A 21,892-nucleotide genomic window follows, 5' to 3' on the forward strand; every position below is an offset into this window, starting at 1 on the left:
TGGGGCCAGAGGAGTGTGCTGTTCCCCTGGCTGTGTTAGCTCTGAACCCCCGTCATAGGGCTTACTAGGCAGCTGGGCAGCCATGCAAACTTAGAAGGAACCCTGGGTCTGGAAGCAGTGTGTGTTCTGGAGTTAGACAGCGTAGCCAAATGTACCAACATCATTGTTTAGGTCATTGATAGGGATTGAAGCCAGGACTTTGAGCATTGGGGATTATAGAGAGACACCAGCATAGTTTAGAGCAGCAGATCTCAACCGCTGGTCTGTAGACTGGTGCTGGACCACAAACTGCTGGGCCGGAACGGCTACCGGCACTAAAGCCAGCTGTTTGTGGCAGCTCTCCGGGTCGGGGCTGAAGTACACCCAGGCCCCCTGAGCTGCTGCACAGCAACTGGCTTTAGCTCCAGCAGCCGCCAGGTGGCAGGCGGCTGACAGAGCTGAAGCCAGCTGTTCACATCAGCCCTTTGGTGGACTAGTAATATTTTACATAATGAATATGCAAATATGCAAATAAAATGCTACTGGTATGCCAAAAGTTTGTGAATGGGTTTGACAGTCTGCAGTATAAAAAAGGTTGGAAACTACTTGTTTAGAGAGCCCTGGGGGCCCAAATTACAGGAACCTCCCATGGCATTTGAAAAACTGCCCCCTCTCTGAGCCTTCTCTTGCTGCCTCAGTGGAAGGGAGGCAAAGTAGTTACAGTAGTTGGCTGTAAACTAGTTTGTGGTTCTTCGTGTCAACAGAGCAGAAAAGGCCTAGTCCACAAGCTTGCTCCTTCCTCACCCCTTTGAATAATCTGTGGAGGAGCAGTTGCAAGCCAGGTCTCCGTTTATGCGTACAGGAAGTTGCAGATGGATGAAAGGGGCAGCAGACTGTAGGTTTGACGCCCTCCAACTTGTGGGCATAGAGATGTAGATAGCATTATAAAAGTGCTACCTGAAGTAAGGATATTAAATTGCAGTTTTCTGTCTAATCGTGTAGTCAATATAATTTGTATTGTACATGATTAGTCCATAAGGACTGCTCTGCAGAGCTGCAGTGGGGATAGCTCCTGGCCGCAGCTCAAGCTGGGTCTGAGCAGTGCCAGCTTTGGGAGCCACCTGTGCTATGGCTCTGCATTTTAAATGCATCTTAAATGCCAGAGCAGCCCCTGCCTGTAGCCAGCCCTGGCTGCTGCGAACAGGGGCTTTTTGATGGCAGAAGTCTCTGTCAGCAGGGGAGGAGGGTGGGGTCCAGCTCCCTGCTAGGACCTCCGCAGACAGGGGCTGCTGCTGGAGCATCATACCCGATTTCCTCCCTCCCTCCGAGGTGGGGGGGAGGGGAAGATGTCGGGAGGGGACAGGTGGCACTGAGGAGACAGTCCTGGGGGGAATCGACTTTTAAGCTGGCTCCCCCCAGCACTGTCCTGTTCCCTCCCCTTCCTCTCTCATACAGAGAAAGCAAGCAGGTGGCTGGGAAGGAAGCAAGCAGTCGACTACTCGTTAACACCCCTAACCTGAAGGGAAAAGCATAGTAGCTGAGTTTGTGAACTAAATTAATGGTAGCTGCTTAAAGGCATTTGAGGGAAGCTAGAAATTCTATCAAATCATTGTGGATTGAGTCAGGAGATGATTACAAATCTAATTATGCCATAAAGTAGTGATTAGTATTATAAACTCATTTTTTTTCAGGATCTTACAATTGAGTTATTAAAGTAGCTCAGGATTAAAAATTGGCAAAGGATTAGCCTTTTGTTTGTCAGAGTTCTGATAAAGCATTCAGCCTTCGAGTTGTGGCATGCAGAAATAAGATATTTTCAGGATTAGTTGTACAACTCAAAAAATGGCTTTAATTGTATCTATTAAACAATTATACAACAGACCATTTACCCGATTTAATTTAATATTTGATTATTAGAAAAAATGAAATGGCTGAGAAAAAGTCAGTTTTACAGCATGTTGTTTATATTTGATGGAGCCAGTACTAATGCAAAGTTGTTTCCTTTAATTATAGGTTGCATCATATAAATATTTAAAAGAAAACTTTTCATTTATTCAGTGTTCTACATACTGGCTGGGGGTAAAGGCTCTGGGATAGTGGCAAGGATGAAGGGCCAATGTAGTATATTTTTGAGGTAAAAAGTTAACTATTTTAAAAATATACTCATGAGGGAATCCTGTGCACATGCAGAATTCATGTTCCTTGTAGATTTTTTTTTTCTTTTTCCGTGCAGAAAAATTGCCTTCTGATTGGGAAGTACAGGGAAGCTTGTGAGAGCAGTATTGCATCCATCCCCAAGGATGTCCTGTTTTGTGGCTCCTGCTTTGCACATGGCTCAACTGTTTGTCTTTGCTAGGCTAGGAGGAAGAGTAGGACTTGCTCTTCCCCTGCAAGGAGCAGATAAGGAGCAGATATCCATCCCCAAAAGTCTCCCCTAGCTGCAGGAAGCTCCCAGAGCATTTCCATTCATTGTTCCTCTGTCATGGTGGAAGGGGTCACTATACAGGGACCTGCTTCCCTGTCCTTTTGTGTCTGGGGGCACCCAGATGCTCCTGCAACTAACCCCCCCAGCTGAGCCTCCCATCTTCCCAGGCAATGTTCTCTTTAATCTTTTCCACCCCGTGCTAATTTTTCCCACCTAATTATGGAATACTTTTTTATGTGTACTATGGCAGGGATGCATAGGCACCACCAGTAGAAATAAAAATCCTAGCTGTGAGCATTCAGCTAATCAGGTGGGTGGCACTTGAATCTCTCCTGAGTGGCCACACAGCTCACAGGAAACACTGCTGCCGAGCCTTACTTTCTGTACCTGGAGGATTCTCCCAGCTTTCCCCTCCCTCCAACCAATGATGGGCAACTTAGGCTAGTGAGTGGGCCGCATGAGTGGCCCCCCTTCATCTCAGTGGGCTGCAAGATTGTTGCACCTGGGATAGGGTGCTTTTGCTAAACACTCTTGTGAACCTAGAATTTGTGGTATGTATCAGTTGAACTGTACCAGGGCTTTGATTGGATGCAGAGAGAGTGCCTGACTTTGTTAACATTGTGTGCAGTCAGCATGCATCTCACTTCACTTACCCTTGTTTTGCATGCCTGTCACTTTTTAGTAATAGCCCAGATGGAAGCCAGCAGAATCTGGCAGCCCTGCACATGGGCAACAGTAAACAAAATGTCTTGTAGGCCATCCATAGAACCTCGATGGGCGACACGCAGCCTATGGGCCACAAGTTGCCCACCCCAACCCACTGAATCCAAGCCAGCTGCAACCACACCCCCACTCCACCAAACTCCAGTCTGTCAGCACCCAGGCTCTCTGTTGAGCCCCCATGCCTAGATCCTCCATTCTAGGCCCCATCCTCCCCTGGAAACACAAACACCGTCACTTGGACCCTCGTATAGGGTCCCAGTAATTGGCCCTGTACCAGAACCCCACGCATCCAGGATTCCCTGCCCACTGCCTCGCAAAGGACCAGTCTCACCCCACATCTGGATCCTCCCCCATACTAAGCGTTTCCACACTTAGATCCTGTCTGAACCTTGCACTGTGTCACGGTGAGATGCAGCTTTATTGAGTCCATGTCATAGGGAAGGCAGAAGGTGCTCCCCCATCTGTGTGCAGCCAGTGGCCTGTGCTCTCCATTGCCATACTGGAGTCTCCACATGTATTTATTGACACATTTGCAGAATTTTTAAATAGTATGCAGATAATTTTACTTTTTTGGTGCAGAGTGTATTTAATTATGCTTTAAATAAATACTTGGATGATAAAGGTCTCTGAAAGAGGAGTGGGTCTGTTAATTTAAGGAACCACATTCTACCTAAATGGTTGATGCTTGTAGTTGAGTGCTTTAAACTACCACTGATGATCATAGTTAATTATTTGCCAGCAATACAGTACATATAAATCTTAGTTTTTAATTAATAGCTAAATAGTCACAATGTTAATACAATATAATTATTAGAATTTTATATGTTCACAGCTTCTTGATGTTATAACCAGTGACTTGTTAGCAAACGTCCTTATAAGTCACCATAGTACAATCCAGTACTGTGATTATTGTCCTGGCAATCAATTGGTAGCAGTTGCTTTATCACATTATTCTGTTGAGGTAAGTGACTATCCTTGTTAACTTAACATAAATAGTTCTCCTGGGATGTGATTTGGAGAAAATGGGGTGTCTAATTCCATTAATTTTGGAGAACTAGAACTTTTCAGTGACTGCACTTACGTCGGATCCGCACTTACGAACGGGGCTTTCTCGCCCCGGAGGTCGAGGTGGCGGATTGCTACCTGCGAGCTCCGGGGCGAGAAAGCCCCGTTCGTAAGCTGCTCCGGTGCCCCTGGTCTGCTGGAGACCGTCTCCAGCAAACCAGGGGCACCGGGCAGGTTCCCGCGCTTCTGAGGCTTTGCCAGAGCAAAGCCTCAGAAGCACGGGGAACCGCCGCTGCTGCCGCTTCAGTCCCGGTGCCTGTGGTCTGCTGGGGACCGTCCCCAGCACACCACAGGCACCGGGACTGAAGCTGCAGACACGGCGGGGTCCCGCGCCTCTGAGACTTTGCCAGAGACTTTGAGACTTTGCCAGAGCAAAGCCTCAGAGGCGCGGCACCCCGCTGCCGCTGTGGCTCTGCTCCCCGTGTCCCTGGTCTGCTGGGGGGAGGGGGCGCAGCTAGTGTGCCCCCCCCAGCAGACCAAGCTTTTGTTTTGGACCCTGGGGCAGAGCAGCTGGGGCGCTGCCGATTGGTCCTGCAGCGCCGCTCTGGGCACTACTGGACCAACCCGGCCGCACCCCAGCTGCTCTGCCCCAGGTCCTGATTCAGCCGCTGCTGGTCAGTTTCAGCAGCGGCTGAATCAGGACGCCTGGGGCAGAGCAGATGGGGTGCTGCTGGGTTGGTCCAATAGTACCGAGGAGAGGCGCTACTGGAGCAACCCAGCAGCACCCCAGCTGCTCTGCCGCAGGTGTCCCCAAGTCAGCTTCTGATGAAACTGACCAGCGCTGACTACAGGAAGCCCGAGGCAGAGTTGCTCTGCCCCGGGCTTCCTGGAATCAGCTGCTGATCAGTTTCAGCAGCAGCTGACTTGGGGACGCTTGGGGTTCTTAAGTTGATTCTGTATGTAAGTCAGAACTGGCGGTCAGTTTCAGCAGCGGCTGAATCTGGACGCCAGTTCCGACTTTCATACAGATTCAACTTAAGAACAAACCTACAGTCCCTATCTTGTACGTAACCCGGGGACTGCCTGTATATGTGCAAAATTAACTTAGTTACTTTAGTGTTCTTGGCACATAATGGAATATCTTAATTTCATTTTTATATTTTTACCCATTTTATTAGCGGTATAATTTTGAATGGCAAAATACTGTTTTTGAACTATACATATTGTTCATTTTGAACATGTTTATTTTTTATATTTACACATGAGCTGCAGAATATACTGTAAAGTAAAATTTTCATGTTAAAAGAAAAATTTAAAAAAACCCTCAATCTCTAAGAGATAATATGGTACAAAAGACTTTTATACAGTATACCAGCATACTATAGTGCTTTTGATGATTCACCCAAGTGAAAAACACTAAGTAGTTACTTTAGCCATTCTAGTCCCAAAACATTTGAGTATCGTATTTTATAGAACAGATATATTTGTTTATATTTTGCGTACCACATATATTAAATTGATTTAATTATATAAGCTGCAAAGGCTGATCTTTCAAAAAATAAATGTCTGTATAATGACAGCAGAAGAAAACTCCATGTTCGATTTAGCATATTCACGATGAGGACTGAATGCAAATACTAGTAGAAAAAAATAGGTTCTTGGGTATTACTGTATGTGCTTGTGTTTCGTATTTCAAATGTGGTGATGATAGAGTTGGGCTCTCCTTTTGTTATATTTTTGCTGTAGTTATGGAATACAGAATCCTTTGCAAAAGTAGCTGATTGTAGAGGACATCTGAGTTGGGTTCACTGTGTGACATTTTCCCCTGATGGTTCTTTATTTCTGACATCATCAGATGACCAGACAATAAGGGTAAGGTAATAACTTCTAACTTCTGAAAGAAAAGTGTGCTGCAAATATCTTGTTCTTTTGAAAATGGCTAGATAACACTCATGTCCATCTTAGGACAGGAAGGTTTTAGGTATTCAAAATCTCCCAATTTTCAATACTTGAAATCTTAGACTTGGATCCTCAGGTCTACTGATAAGCGCTATATAAGAGCTGTCTATTATTATTAACAATACAGGTTGAAACTCTGACCATGGACGTTTCAGGACCAGAGAGCCCTGGTGGAGGGCCACTGCCTGGGAGCCCTGCAGGCTGGCAGGGTAGCAGGAGGCCAAAGCACGGCAACAGGGCTTCCTGGCAGGGTAGTGGGAGCTCGATGCTCGGTAGTGGGGCTGCCCAGTAGGGCAGCAGGAGCCCAGTGCACAGAGGCAGCAGGGTTGCCTAGCATGGCAGTGGAGCCTGGCATGACAGCAGCAGCCCAGTGCGTAGAGACGGTGGGGCCGCTTGGCAGAACAGTGGAGGCTAGCAGTAGGGGCCAGTGACAGGGTGGGGAGCCAGCTGAGAGACCAGTGGTCAGGCCAGAGCTGGCGGGGGGAGCAGCGGCAAGAGGGCCAGAAATGACCTCCCCTGGTTTGGCAAAATCCCTCATCTGGGGCCGGTCGGGTACCTGTCCAGGGAGGGTCCAACCTGTGGTAACATACATGGAATACTCGATTATTTGCCTGGCGCTGCTCAGATCCTTAACTCAGTATTTGTTTTTTAGAAAATAGAATGAAAATGTACATGCTTCATTTGAATCATTACTCTGGGGTGCGGCTGCTCATGTATATAAGCTGCGCCTGGGAGAGAGGACTACCCCAGCCCTCTCTGACCACAGCAGCTTGGGGCCAGGTGAGAAGCACTTCTCCATGGTTGCTGCAGCTCCAGTGGCATGACTGAATGCATGTACCGCAACTTGGGCAGGTCTAGGTTCGTCTGCCTCCTTCATTCCCCAGCCAGAGTGAGGAATGCAACAATATGTGCACTTTTCTCTTGCTCCCTGGCAAAAGGGAACAGCCGGTTTTAGCCCCCTAAGGGGCAACTGGGGGTTGGAAGGCTCAGGGTTGGGGTAGTCCTGGAGGCAGGGGGAGCGCCCTTAGCCCCTTTTACCTACCTAGCGATTCTCTCTCTTTTTCATATGATTTTATATGCCCCCATACAATTTAGGAGGAGTTACTGAAATATAGAATGCAATAGATTACTTTCATTTTTAAAATTGTTTTCTTTCATTTCAAGTTAGGAAGTGGTGTCTCTGACTAGAGGAAATAGGGGAGTCAGTACAGGAAAAATATCAATATTGCACTTTATCGAATTGGATTGTACATCCCTTCCTAGTAATCATATCAATGAAAATCATTAAGTATTGAGCAGTTATTAGTGATTTTAAATGACTGAATTGGAGTTTCTAACTTTTTGTATATTGCCTTATTTATTGACTGAAAGTTGTATAACCTGTTCTTTATAGAACCTTTGAGACATTGTTCTTTTAACAGATTTGGGAGTCAAGTAAGGTGTGCAAGTCCTCTGCTGTTGTGTTAAAACGTGAACTAGATGTCGTGTTTCAGGAAGATAAAGTTGTGGTTTTAGCAATTCTCAATCAGAAGCATCTACAAGTAAGTATCTCTGAGTGGACTTCAGTACATAAATCAATAATATGCCTGAGGCTGTCTGTGAAAAGCACATTAAGGATTGTTGTTTTTGTTTATGATTTAAGCATTTGGATCTGGTATGTAAATGGATAATGTTTTGTAATTTACTCAAGGATTTACTGTAAAGGAGCTATGCCTATTTCAATGAGCAAGACCTATCACATTTTGCAGGATTTTTCCTTTGAAAAGTTAGATAGGCAAATTGAAGCTGACTGCATAAAGATAGGCAGAGGACCTTTTCTGTTATAAAATAACTATTCTTTATTGGGGGTATGCCTTATATTTTACTCATTTTTGGATACAATATTTTTGTATGGGTTAAACCCACAGATTGTTGTTGACTAAGCATACTAAGTACTTTAAACATGCACATGTAGCTAGCTGCCTTCACTTTTGTAATTTCTTCTTTGGGTGCTTCCAGGTAAGGTATAGAGATGTCCCTGAACCATGGAGTAGAGCTTTTTTTCAGCAAGTGTGTCAGCGGGCTGTGCATGTGTGAGGGGAGCCTCAAGCTGTGTTCAGTTTGGCACATCACATGCGCAGGCTCCCCCCCGCCCCTTCAGTTCCTCTTCTGCCGTAGAGCTCTCTGTTCTCCTTAACAACTCTCCTCAGGGAGGAAAAACCTGTCAGTTTTTCTCTCTCTCTGTCACTTCTTGTTGTTCTTTGACTGCTGCCTCCTTATTCCCTTAAAAAAAAATCCTGTAAGCTCCTTAAGGAGCCACTGCTTGTCCTAGCGCCTGTCTTTCAGGCAGTTGGGCACTCCCTTTGTCCCTCCCTCCCTTGAAAAAAAAAATAAAGAAAAAAGACAGACAATAATGACAATAATAAACAAAAGCAGAGAGGCAACATTTGGAGAAAAGCAACACCACAAACAGTGAAACAGATGCCCCTACAACCCTTGCAGACAGCGCAATGCTGGGTTCTTCCAGTTTTAAAAAATGTCGGTCATGCCAAGTCCTGATGCCAATCTTGGACATACATGCGGATTGTATCCTCTGTTTGGGGGAAGCACATGTACCCCAGAGATGCGAACTGTGCCATGGTCTCACAGCGAGAGCCATGAAGGGTAGGGAGCTCTGGCTCCGAATGTTTTTATTTGAGAGGGCGATTCAGCCTGAGGGGACTCAAGCCTCTTTGCCAGTGGGGCAGGCTCCCTGAAAGAGAGCCGCTTCAGCGTTGCTCCAGGACTGGGCTAAGAAGCCCTTTAAATCTCTGCCCCCAACTTCATCCCCTAGAGTAGCCGGAGGGGACAAGATGAATACCCCTCACACCGGGGAATTCGGGGCCACAACTGGCACTGCAATCTCTGCACTGGGTGCAGCCCTGGTCCTGAAAAGAGCTGTATTGGCACCTGAGAGCTCTCACCTGCACGCCGAGATCTGTGCCACCAGCGAACAAGCAGTCCTCCCATAAGGGACCACTGTCAAACACGAGGTCCTCACCTCCTGACTCAATGCTGCCCCCCTCATGGAGGCTGTGGCCCAGTGCCAGGCAGACACAAACAGCAGGCAGGGTGTTTCACCTCTTCCCTCCAGAGAGGCTTCTCTTTTGCCATTCTCACCATGTGTTTCCCCACACTATGTGAGGTCTCCTGCACTCTCTGAGCATGCTATCTTTGGCCAAAATGATCAGTACAGTGTTTTCACATCACTTGTCCCTCCACTACCTTTCATCATCTTTATTACTACCAAGAGAAACCACGATACCCTTCTTGGTACTCGGAGTTGCCATAACCACCATCCCACAACCTTTCCTGATGGTCACCATGGGACCATTGGAGTCCATGGAGAAGACTGCATCATCTATCCCAGGGTACGTCTAAACTACATGGCTCCATCGACAGAGCCATGTAGATTTGTTTGTTCGGCAAAGGGAAATGAAGCCGTGATTTAAATAATCACGGCTTCATTTAAATTTACATGGCTGCTGCGCTGAGCCGACAAACAGCTGATTAGCTGTTTGTCGGCTCAGCACGCTAGTCTGGACGCTCCCCTGCCGACATGAAAGCCCATTATCGACCTCCCCGGTAAACCTCATCCTACGAGGCATAACAGGGAGGTCGATAAAGGGCTTTCAGGTCGGCGCGGGAGCGTCCAGACTAGCGCGCTGAGCTGACAAACAGCTGATCAGCTGTTTGTTGGCTCAGCGCGGCAGCCATGTAAATTTAAATGAAGCCGCGATTATTTAAATCGTGGCTTCATTTCCCTTTGCCGATCAGCCTAATCTACATGGCTCTATCGATGGAGCCATGTAGTTTAGACACGTCCCAGTGAGGAGACTTCCCCCACCATCCCTCTCTCACTATGCCAACCCCTGTGGACTCCGAAGAGGAGGAGGGTCAGCTCCCTGATGAACACACTGAGTTACTGGACCACACGGAATTCCCTCCTGATAACTCTTCATAAACCCTAACGAAGCTCTAATACCAGACGATACTCATCCAACAGATGATCTAAAACAACTCCAAAAATGGTTTAAGAGGGTGGCGATCACCCAAGACATCCAGCTGTATGAAGTCAAAGAGAACAGCATCGACTCCTGAAAAACATATGCCCTTCTTCACAGTGAAGAATCATGCTGCCCCTCAATGAGGCTGTCTTGGAGGTCTCTGATGAAATTTGGCAAACCCCTGCCTCAATTCAACCAGCATGTAAAAAGGCCAACAGGAAATACTTCATGCCACCAAAAGACTTAGACTTCCTTTTTTCACATCCCAAACCCCTTTATTGTGGACACTGCTAATCATTGTGTAAAGGCCCCTCAGGTCAGACCAGCATCCAGTGACAAGGATCACAAAAAATTAGACCTATTCGGATAAAGGCATATTCCTCGGCCACACTGCAGCTAATAATTCCTAATTACTCAGCATTGCTAGCAACCCACGACTTCGATAACTATTCTAAACTGGCTAAGCTCATGGAACATCTACCACATTCCAAAAGACCCATACTCATATCAGTCATTCACAATGGGCACACTATTGCTCGTGCAGCCCTTCTCAAGAGACGTAGCGGACACAACCACCAGGGCAATAGCCACGGCAGTGGTGATGAGAAGGGCCTCTTGGATCTTATCAGCCAGCATACCCAAATAACTCCAGTTGAAGGTGGAAGACCTTCCATTTGATAAGTGCAAACTTTTTCCAGCTAGTACTGACGAAGTCCTGTATAGCAGCAAGAACTCATGCACTACCTTTTGTACACTTGGCATATATACCCTTCCATACCACTGAAAGCGTTATACTCCGTACAACAGAGACAGCTACTATAACTGTGTTCAGCAATAGCAATGTGACTATAATCGTGCCAAACAATGATCCCAGAGGAAGTGTCCACCTCAGGCTTGCTCCTTGGGTTCGCAGGAAGCGAAGCAGCAAATTTGCTGACGATACCAAGTTTGCACATTTATACCAAGCTGGGAGGGGTTGCAACTGCTTTGGAGGATAGGGTCATAATTCAAAATGATCTGAACTAACTGGAGAAATGGTCTGAGGTAAATAGGATGAAAGTTTAATGAGGACAAATGCAAAGTACTCCACTCAGGAAGGAATAATCAGTTTCACACATACAGAATGGGAAGTGACTATCCAGGAAGTAATACTGCAGAAAGGATTTTATGGGTCATAGTGGACCACAAGCTAAATATGAGTCAACAGTGTAACACTATTGAGAAGGTACACCTTGCAGCAATCTTAACTCTTCATGAATGGATAGATGTCTCATCTGTCTTTGCACACCCCTTAACATTCAAATTTCTGAAGGGCCTTCACAAACTCTACCAAGTAGGGTGCTAGTCCCTACTTGGGATCTGAACTTGGTCTTGGACTATCTTATGAGGACTCTCTTCGAAGTTTTGTCCACTCCCATTCCTACAAATGAAAGTGTTTTTTTTCCCTCTATATATTCTTCTCTCAGCACACTTAACTAAAACACAACTTATTGCAGAATACAATGTGCACAGACCCTACAGAAAGCTTGTTTTGTCACTGCATTCATTGTGGCTCATGCCATTGTGGGTACCTTCCAGTTCCTCTTCGAGTGTTCCCCATGGGTGCTCCACTCATGGTGTCAGGCTCGTCCCGCACCTCAATTCGGATGCTTTGTATAGCTGTTTCCAGCCGGGTGCGCGTGCGCAGGGTGCAGCTAGCGCCGTTCACGCTCTTTGATCTTCGCACGCACCCGGCTTCCCTGTCAGTTCCTCTCACCGTTCCGTATCTGTAAGGGGTACAAAGAACAAGAAAACAACTCCGGAATGGGGAGGAAGGGTGGGGCTTGGAGCACCCACGGGGACCCATCTCGAGGAACCCTCGTTACTGCTTAAGGTGAGCAACTTCTCCAGGAGGACATGGCTCGCCTCGGCAACGTGGGTACCAACATCACAGTCCCGGGCATTATATTTATTACAGAGGGTGTCAGCTTTTGACACCTCCAAAGAATAAGCAACATTGCTATACAATTCCCCCTATTCTGTCACTGATCAGAGGGATACAGAAGATGATTGAGGACTAGTCCAGAGTTCAGCTTCTGGGATCATGTTTATCAGGAAGCCTATAGTGATCTTGAGAACACTCACCATGCTGTACATCCATTTCTTTACCTTCCATTACAAGATAATGTTGTTAGCTATGGTCCAGTGGTGCATTAATATCTGAGGGTATGTCTACACTGCCACCCTAGTTCGAACTAGGATGGCTAATGTAGGCATTCGAAGTTGCAAATGAAGCCTGGGATTTAAATATCCCGGGCTTCATTTGCATCTTGCCGGGTGCCGCCATTTTTAAATCCCCGTTAGTGTGGACTCCGTGGCCACGGCTACACGCAGCACGGAGTAGGTAGTTCGAATTAGGCTCTCTACTCTACTCTACTCTACTCTGCTCTGCTCTACTCTAATTAGACTCTCTAATTTGAACTACCTACTCCGTGCCACGTGTAGCCGCGGGCACGGAGTCCGCACTAACGGGGATTTAAAAATGGCGGCGCCCGGCAAGATGCAAATGAAGCCCGGGATATTTAAATCCCGGGCTTCATTTGCAACTTCGAATGCCTACATTAGCCACCCTAGTTCGGACTAGGGTGGCAGTGTAGACATACCCTGAGGGAGGTGGGGGAAAAACCAAGTATTACACAATGTGGCTGTTAAGCAGAGACAGTTGTGGAAAGAAGTAATTTCAGTTGGATCTTTAATACTCTCATTCCTTCTTGGGAAGAATCACATTTAGAATGTGGTTAACTTTGCTGAAATGAGTTTGTGGAATGGCACACACAGGATTATTGTGGTATGAATTATACAAGATTCAATAGGCTGTCACCAATGCAAAATGCTTCCTATTACTTATGGAGGTCATCACAATTGAACAGATTGAGAGGGATTTTGTCTAGTCAGACTCATGATTTTAATTACAGGAAGTGTTGTTAACAGAAATCTAGAAGTTTTCACATATGAAGAAAAATTTTGTTTCATTTATTTCTTGCTGTCTTCTAATCAAATGCAAATATTAGAGAGCAACTTTGACACATTAGACATCAGAAAAGCTTTCAAGATTTTTCTTTACTGGACCTAAAAATCCAAGGTCCTATTTTTCCATTGGACCATGAGGTGCAGGAGACAGAATGCATTCAGAATATCTCCATTACAAGAATCTGTAGCTATATCAAAGAACCATGTAAGGCTGAAATGATTTGAGGGAATTTGTCCAGAACAGCCACATTTTCCTGGGTTGATGAGGCTGGCAAAGGAGAAATGTAAAGTACATATTTAGTTAAATTTTATAACTAAAATTGCACTAAAACTAACACTGTTTTTATAAAATATTAAGCTCAGCTTCCAGGGGTCTGGTGATGCTGCTTTTAGTAGATGGGATTTCAAATCAGTTGAAACTGTCTAGCTTAGTTATCTGTACTTCTAAATTCTGTTTTTTGTCTCCTTATTCCCTTATTTTGCTTTTTCCTTTACTGGCTATTTCCCACAAGTAGAGCTGATATGCCTTGCACAAAGGAGAGGTGGACAAACTTTGTCTTACTGATCAGTTTATTCTCTTTGAGAAGGGTTTGCTGATCAGTCCACACTTAATTTTTTTGTAGGGAGGGGAAATAGTGAATCTAATCAGTTGAAAATGTGAATGTATTTTTGCCAAGAATATTTGTTTGAGCAACTCGTATGCAATAGCATAATTGGACTCTTTTTTTCTAAGGTAACACACATGACCTACTTATGTACAGTTAACATATGTATTTGTGATATATTGTAACAAGTTCTTGTGTTAATTATGGACAAACTCTTTTAGGAAAAACGATGGTGGGCAAGTCTTGTACTGACCAGGTTCACCTAGATGTGGAATTCTAATTACCTCCACCCAAACAGCAGAGGAGACCCAGCCGTACAAAAATAGGACCAATTTATGTGCCCCTTCTTGAAGAAGAGAAATTGACAAAAAAATAGTGTTATGGTGCATAATCAACTAAAGATGAGATCCAAGTGTAATGCTGTTGCCAAGAAGTCTAATATAGTTCTTGGTTAGAAAAATAGGGGAATATCAAGTAGGAGTATGGAGTAGAAGATAGCTTACCAAAGCATTTGACACTGGTGTGACAGCTATTGGAAAAAAAGTTATAAAAGCCTAATAGAGAAAATTAAAAGCTTGACACCAAGAGTAGGCACTTATGAAATTTGAGCCAAATAGAATCCAGAGACTGAGCTAAGAATGTGTAGGGTGAACAATAAGCATTGCTGCGGGAGTCAGCACTGTCTCATGCCCTGCAGGTGGAGGAAGTGAACCCTGAGCATCATAAGCTGGCTCAAAGTGGGCTGGATGCGGCCTGCAGGCCATAGGTTCCCACCCTTATATTAAAGGATCTGAGTGCATAGTAGGGATGTTAAAATTTAGCCGTTACATGGTTATGCACACCTCCAGTGCAGGCTGACAGCCAGCTCTTTGGGAGGCAGTGTGCGCTGGGAGCCAGCTTTTAAGCTGCTGCCCCGTGCTGTTATCTCTGATACAGAGGTAGCAGTGTGGGTGGCATTTGGCTTCCCAGGAGCCAGCTTTTAAGCTGGCACCTGGCAATCATAGCCTCCTGTCTGGCTCCCAGGGAGTCAGCTGCTGCCTCTAGGTGGCAGCTGGCAGTTCGAGAGCTATACCGGGAGCCAGGTGTAGTTGTTTAACCGATAAGCATCGGTTACCCATTTAAACGACTACTCTCTTATGTCCCTAGTGCATAGCAATATTCCTCATGGAGAAAGAAGTTGATAACTCTTGAGCATTTTCCCAATCTTGCATATCTGGGTTCTATCTACCTGTTTATTTAGTACTATCTCTTGTTATAGGTGTTTGTGTTTATAGTCTTTGTTTTTTGTAATCTTACAGTTTGCAATGTTTACATTAGAAAGTGTCTTCTGCTGTCCCGGGTGCTATTATCCCATTGTCATTAGGTATATTCGAAAGAAGTATAAATTAAATTAATTAATTTAAAAAATATAGGTAACCTTCTCCCCCAGGAAAAAAGACATTCTTATTTTACCTCTATACAATCAAAAATTTTGTGAGGCGGTGTTTGACTCTAGAGACTTTTCATTTCAATGATTGATTTGTTTTGAAACTGTTTTAATTTCACATTCTGATGTCATTTATACCTGGTAGGGATGTGAATGTTTAACTGGTTAACCGGTAAGCCTCATTTTTAATGGGTGAAGCTTACTGGTTAAGATTAATCGGTGGGGACTGGAGCAGCTCCCTGACTGTTGTGGGCAAGGGACTGGCCCACCGCAGGCAAGAGTTGCTCAGGCATCTTGGTCAGAGCAGCTTCTGTCTGCAGTGGGCCCAGGCACCCAGCAGGCAGAGGCTGCTCCAACCCAGATGCCAGAGCAGCCTCTGTTCACAGAGTTAGGGTTTGCTCTAGCAGGGATGCAAAAGAAGCCTGGCCTGCTTCAGGGGCAGCGGCAGGCAGCCCCAGCCAGGAGGAGCAACCCCTCCACCTACCCCCCCCCTTTAATCCGTTAACCTGTAAACAATGTGCTTAAACAGTCAACCAAGTAAATGGGATTTTACATCCTTAATACCTGATTTCCACTTTTTTATAAGAAGATATACAGAGCAATGCAGTCGTTACAGTAACTGAATATTCTATAACCATAAAAATACACTGGTGGATTTTTTTAAACTTTGAAGTGGGACTGGATGACTCTGAGGGTAGGGATACCTGGTAAGCACTGCCTTACTATCATGCTTACTGGCTAACTGGCACCCTGCCCGAGCAGCCCCATAATTGTAGCATGCTACAGGTGGGGAGGGCAGGGAGGACTGCTCTAGCCCAGCCACGTCCACTATACTATCTGTGGAAAGGGGGCGCTTCAGCTTGGCCAGGCCTGCCGCACCAAAGGAAGGCTGGTTAACCCTATAGTTTAACTGATTAACATTTTACGTGGGATTTTATAACCCTGTCAGAGGGTTTGATTATCAGGTATAGAGTATTTTATCTCTAGGTCATAAGTTGAACTGTGTTCAAGGTTAAGAGTGTTGGTGTACCTTCCGTCAGCTGGCTGGCATATGAACTTGTTGGTTCTTAGACTACTTCCCAGTGAACAGGTAGCCACTTGCCATTTTTTAAAGAAAGATTTGACTTTTGATTGTCAGAAACAGATGGATTAAAGTGGTCATTTGCACACCAAGGAAAATGTTCCACTGTGCCTCTGCCTTTTAAGCCTGCTGACATTTCTATGGACAAATTACTTCTGTTCGTTGTCTAAAGGAGATTAACCAATGAGAATCAGAAACCTGCCTGTGGATCTAGGAAGAGACCAGTGTATGATGCGTACACAAATGCTGCTGGTTTTGGCCTGTGACTATCTTTAGAATAACCTTATTCAGTGTATAGTACAGTTGTGACCCGAGTTACGATCACCTCCACTTACGACCATCCGCACTTACGACCAAAGTGGTCGTAAATGCAGATCCAAGTTACGAATGGCAATCCGCACTTAAGAACAGCACGGTCGCCATGTAACTCTATGGGATCCGAGTTACGAACTCTTCGAGTTACCGACCAAATGTTGGTCCGTAACTTGTTCGTAACTCGGGGAGCGGCTGTAGTTAAAAGAAACAAACCATGGGGTTCTCCCCCTCCCCACTACACACACATAGTTACTTTTGCATATCAAAGAGAGAAAAAAATCTCTAAAATTTAGCCAAAGTGTTTTCTTTCCCAGAGACGGTTTAAAAGGAGACATTTTCACTTGTTTGTAAATCATTGCATTCCAAAGATCTTTCCATGAAGATTACCTAAAAGTGATAGTTAACTGTATGTCACTTCTGTATTTGAAAACTGTTCTGCAGGATCTATAAAATCCTGGCAGCTTAAATTTGTTTTGTCTAAAGAACAAGTTCCTGGAGCTAATTATACAGCTTTTATAACTGATTTCTGGTTAGAAAAGCACATCTGAATGTTATCTAGCCTATGTTCAAGTAGGATATATGCTAAAAACAGTTTTGGTCAGATACTAGAGTTCACAAAAGCTCTCTACGCTTGTCACAAGTTTTTAAGTAAAAAAAAAAAAAAATACTGTACAAAGTTGCTATAGCTTAATAATCCACATTTTTTTCTTGCAGCTAATTAATGGAAATACAGGCCATACTGAGTATCTGACTGAAGCCCAGGAATCACCTATTTGCTGCTGTTGCCTAAGTGAAGATCTTCAATATGCGGCATTTGGAGAGGAGAATGGAACAGTAAAGGTACTGTACCCAGATTTTTGGACAGAATTGACTAAACCCCCAGGTGTTTCTAAGAATTTTTAATTAGCTTCCTTTAATACAAAAGTAACATTTAAAAAAAATATAGAAAGAGAGAGGATAAGTCATTCAGGTATTGCTTTTTAAAAACAGAGTATGTTATACTTTTAAAGGTTAAAATAAATGGTATATAATGCTGTTTTATGGAAAATCAACTGTTCCCTACCCAATAATGAATATACCAACCCAGCTCACTCCCTGCCATGTGGGAAAACAGTGGGAATGGCTTTAGGAAAGGAAAACGGAGAGGTAATCTGCAAAGACTTTAAGAATTCTGTAACTGGGGTTTCTCCTCTTCTAGCAAAAGCAGCAAGATGTTGGATCACAGACCCCAATATCTGCATGGATCTAGGGTTCTACTGGATAACCTATGCCTCTGTGCTGCCTGCATATGGTCCCCATTAGTTGTCCTCTGCTCTGTCAGATGACAGATGTGGGTTCCAGAATGTGGAGATCACAATGTAAAGAGTGTATTGCTTGAAATTTAATAGAGCCTCATGTCACGAGTAGTTCCGGATGTGACTGAAGGTACTATGAAAAGGGAGAACAAAGTGTTCCCTGGCGATAGCACTTTTGGAGACTAACGTTTATTATCTAGTTTATAAACTTCAGAACTGTCTTGGCAATTATCTCCATATTTTTATCTGCATACATAAAAAGAGTAAATAGAGCAGTGGTCCCCAACCATTTGAGGTTGCCAGGCGCCAGGGGACGTGGCCGTTCGCCCGCCGGGCGCCAGAGGGCGGGGACACTTGCACGCCCGGGGGCGGGGCTCCCCCATGCGCCGCACGCCTGGGGTGGTGCCCCCTTCAAGGGCCGCACTCCCGGGGCCAGCGCCCCCCTCAAGCACCGCGCGCTTGGGGTCGGCCCTCCCTAGCCCCTCCCCCCCAAGTGCCGTGCGCCCGGGGCCGGTGCCCCTTCCAAAGGCCGCGCACCCGGGGCCGGCGCTTCCCCCATGCGCCACACGCCTAGAGCGCGGGCGGCCAATCAGCAGCGCTCCCGGGGCCGGCACTCGCCATGCGCCCAGGGCCGGCTCCGGCACCATGCATGCGCCACGTGCCCGGGGCCAAGCCAGCCCCGAGCACTTGGCGGGCGCACACAAATGCCCGACGCCCCCGGGCACCATGTTGGGGCCCACTGAAATAGAGTGTTAAGAGCAGTAGTGTGTTACACATGTTGGCCGCTTGTCTAATTTCACATCTGTCAGAACAGAAAGAAGTGCTTACAAATTTTGAAAATTGCACTTTCATGTTAATCTGTTAATTACGGAATATAACACAAATTTAGAGGCCAGCTTGCTGTGTTGCAGTCATGTTAAAATAAAACATGACACATATGTAATTGAGAAATTGTATAGTCAATAGTTTGACAATGCTTTGGTTTGTAATGAAATATGTTTGAGGCCAAATAACCTATGTGAGTTAGGTTTATTGAAGTAAACCAATAATAACATAGTATAGAAAAAGTTTCTATCAATTTCTGAAAAGCCATTTTGTGGAACAGTCCATTCACTCTAGCCAGAATATATGCTTCCAAAACTACACCCCCTAAAGTGATCTTTTTCTACCCAACCTGTTTATAAGTGCAAAATACTGTATAAAGTCACTTAACCACTTAGTTTTCTACCTTGTTTTTCTGGTACTATGGCATACTCTTAATCTCTTCATTATGAATACCTGCATTTCAGGTACCAAAGGAACTCCTTGGTCTGAACTAGGGTAGAACAATCATATGTTTTTATCCTTTTCTTTTGAGACATTTCAGTACTGGTCTGTAAGAGTAAATTCCTTCTTGTTGCTAGAATAAAGAGGTCATTTGTCCTGGTCTTGACAGCTTCCCTATTTGCTTAAGCCAAAACTTACTGTAGTGAATGAAAGGGGCTATGGGATACTTAGCATAAGCGAGCAGGATAATGTAAAAGGCTAGGCCAATTAAGGCTATATAATTGCTATTACATTACATTTAGGTGCTTCATGCATACTGATAGCTGTATGGTGTGACTAATACATATTGGTAATGGGATGCACGTATGCCATCGCAGAATGTATTAGTCAGCAAACATGAGCGCACATAAAACTTCACACACAGGTTGATATATGCCAAAGTAAATTGAAGGACTTATAGCCAGTGTTGAACAATGTAGATTATCTTCTCACTTTTTCCAAGGACCAAGCTAATGTATAGGGCTTTCTTTCCACCTACTGGTTTAGATTTGAGTCCCCGCTTTTATATAATACTGTATAGTATTCCATTATTTTTACTTCAGGTGTTTTGCTTTCCTCTGTTTGTTCTATTAACGAAAATATTTTAATTCTTCATAAATGATCTCTCTGATTTTCATTATTCAGGTTTTGGAATTGTCTAATAGGAGAGTTTTCAAATCCAGTACTGGTCATGAGAAATCTGTACAACATTGCCAGTTTACATCTGATGGACAGACCCTTATTTCAAGCTCTGATGATTCAACTATACAGGTATGGAAAATGTTTTAAACTTACATTGGAGAATTCAAAGCTGTTTTTAAAAAAGGTAGGGTTACGCTGCAGATAATGCAGACTCAACAAACTCCATCCATTTTCCATATTGACCATTTTTAGTCTCATGGTCCATTTGGATGGAGCATCATCACAGCTGAGAAATGACGACTGGTCAGGAGATGTCTGTTAACAAGATCAGTTCTCATTTACCCAACCTTGAAGCTTGCTGTCTGTCTTTCTACTGGTATCATTCACAAATTCTATATATTTGTGTACATAGAGGCACAAATACTACACAGATTGTTTGATTTTTGAATTAGAGACTAACCAAGATCAATAGCTCTAACGGCTTATAATTTACCTTTACAAATTTGAGGTACTTAACTTTTTTACAAATACATCTCTACTAACATTCAAAATTGGGTCTTTGATATCAATGGATATGTAAAGAGTGAGGAATTTTCTGACTTACCAATCCTATACTCAATGTTCCATTTTTTTAAAAAACTGTAGAAGATGGGGACAGCAGAATGTTTCTTTTATGTAATTAATTATGCATGCTTATCTTGTTGAACAGAAACAATAAGAACCAAATCTGAAAAAGGAGCAGTTCCTTAATAGCTTAAATAGAACCAATTTTTTAGTAAAATGTAAGGTACTGCAGTGACTATTGTGTGACCATTTAGAACTTTTCTATTTTCTGGTCACATAATGATGAATTACACCCTTTTGGTAAATGTAGCTGAATAGTGGTCATATTTGCAAAGAAATATGGATTCTCAAAATAGGACAGTTCAGACATTGAGTAATTTAGGAATTTTGGGACCTGATCCACAGTACATTGAAGCCAATAAAAGATACATTGACTTCTGTGAGCTTTGGATCAGGTCCTCAATTCTGCCTTTATTATAAACTTAAATCTGTGAAGATGAACATTTAAATATTGGAGGCTAGGATTGAGCTTGAGATCTGATTCTTTTTTGCACACTTGTGGAGGTAAGCATTATTGAACAAAGGAAATTTTTATTAATTCCTTTAACTGACAGCATAAGTTTTGTTTTTGTTTCGGATTCCCTTTAGTGGCTAAGTTAGCACTGAAATTTTTCTGGATTTTCAACCACATACTTTTCTTGGCTATTGGCTACCTATTTTCTTTGGTGCAGAAAGCTATATGTTTAAAATAATTAAAAAAATAAATCTTTGAGCTGTTTAATAATTTTTGTAAATGAGATAACATCCTTTGAATGTTTAATGCACAGTTGCTGAAATTAAAAGAAAAAACTATACAAACTTCTAAAACAAAGGGGCACTTGATCAAAAATGTATTTTAACTGTAAAATGAGTAAAGTTGTAAAATAATTCTGTTAAAGTGTGAAAGGTTATTTATTTGACATAATCAAGGTTTTAAGGTCCTAAATTCGAGTTTTCAGGAGAAGTTTTCAAACTCACTAATTACAGCTAATAATTGAAAGTCACATTATACAAATTTTATTGGGAAGGCTTTTCCCCTTTTTAGAGTTTTCTCAAGGTTTACTTCATTCACATGAACTTTCTATCGGCTGGCCATTATGATACACTATTATATGCTTTCGTAATTGGCTCACGTTTGTGCTTACCTGAAGTGTTTTTCAACAGAGCCAGTTACTTTCAACACTTTAGAGCAGTGATTCCCAACCTTTTTCCCATGGAGGAACCCCTAAAATAATTTTTCATATCCCGAGGAACCCGTACCCATGAAAACGTTTGCTTGGCCAGAAAAAGTTGACAGTGGGAAGTGCAATTCAATTACTACTATATTTTTTAAATAAAATGTATTTGTAAAGAGCTGGGTGGGTGAGAGAGAGAGAGTTTACATTGTAAGAAAAAAATTGGAGTATTTTTCCTGTCTTTTTTTTGTATTATCTAATCTTTTTTTTTTTTTTTTTTTCCTTTAAATATCCTCCCCCTCCTGCCTCTCACTCGCAGA

At 43.8% G+C, this 21,892-nt stretch overlaps 1 protein-coding gene across 4 annotated transcripts in view; it reads left to right on the forward strand.

Moving 5' to 3' along the window:
- The window catches only part of APAF1 (apoptotic peptidase activating factor 1), an 86,456-nt gene that overhangs the window by 49,541 nt on the left and 15,023 nt on the right, over nucleotides 1-21,892 (forward strand). For all 4 annotated transcript variants that reach the window (XM_075934030.2, XM_075934012.2, XM_075934023.2 and 1 more), the window contains 5 exons: nucleotides 3,960-4,088; nucleotides 5,879-6,004; nucleotides 7,513-7,632; nucleotides 17,267-17,392; nucleotides 19,798-19,923. In XM_075934030.2, coding sequence (XP_075790145.2) covers nucleotides 3,960-4,088; nucleotides 5,879-6,004; nucleotides 7,513-7,632; nucleotides 17,267-17,392; nucleotides 19,798-19,923 — 627 coding nt within the window. The remainder of the gene's footprint in view (nucleotides 1-3,959; nucleotides 4,089-5,878; nucleotides 6,005-7,512; nucleotides 7,633-17,266; nucleotides 17,393-19,797; nucleotides 19,924-21,892) is intronic.

The sequence above is a fragment of the Pelodiscus sinensis genome, chromosome 1 (genome assembly GCF_052426305.1).
Source record: "Pelodiscus sinensis isolate ZL-2025 chromosome 1, ASM5242630v1, whole genome shotgun sequence".
Taxonomy (NCBI): Eukaryota; Metazoa; Chordata; order Testudines; family Trionychidae; genus Pelodiscus; species Pelodiscus sinensis.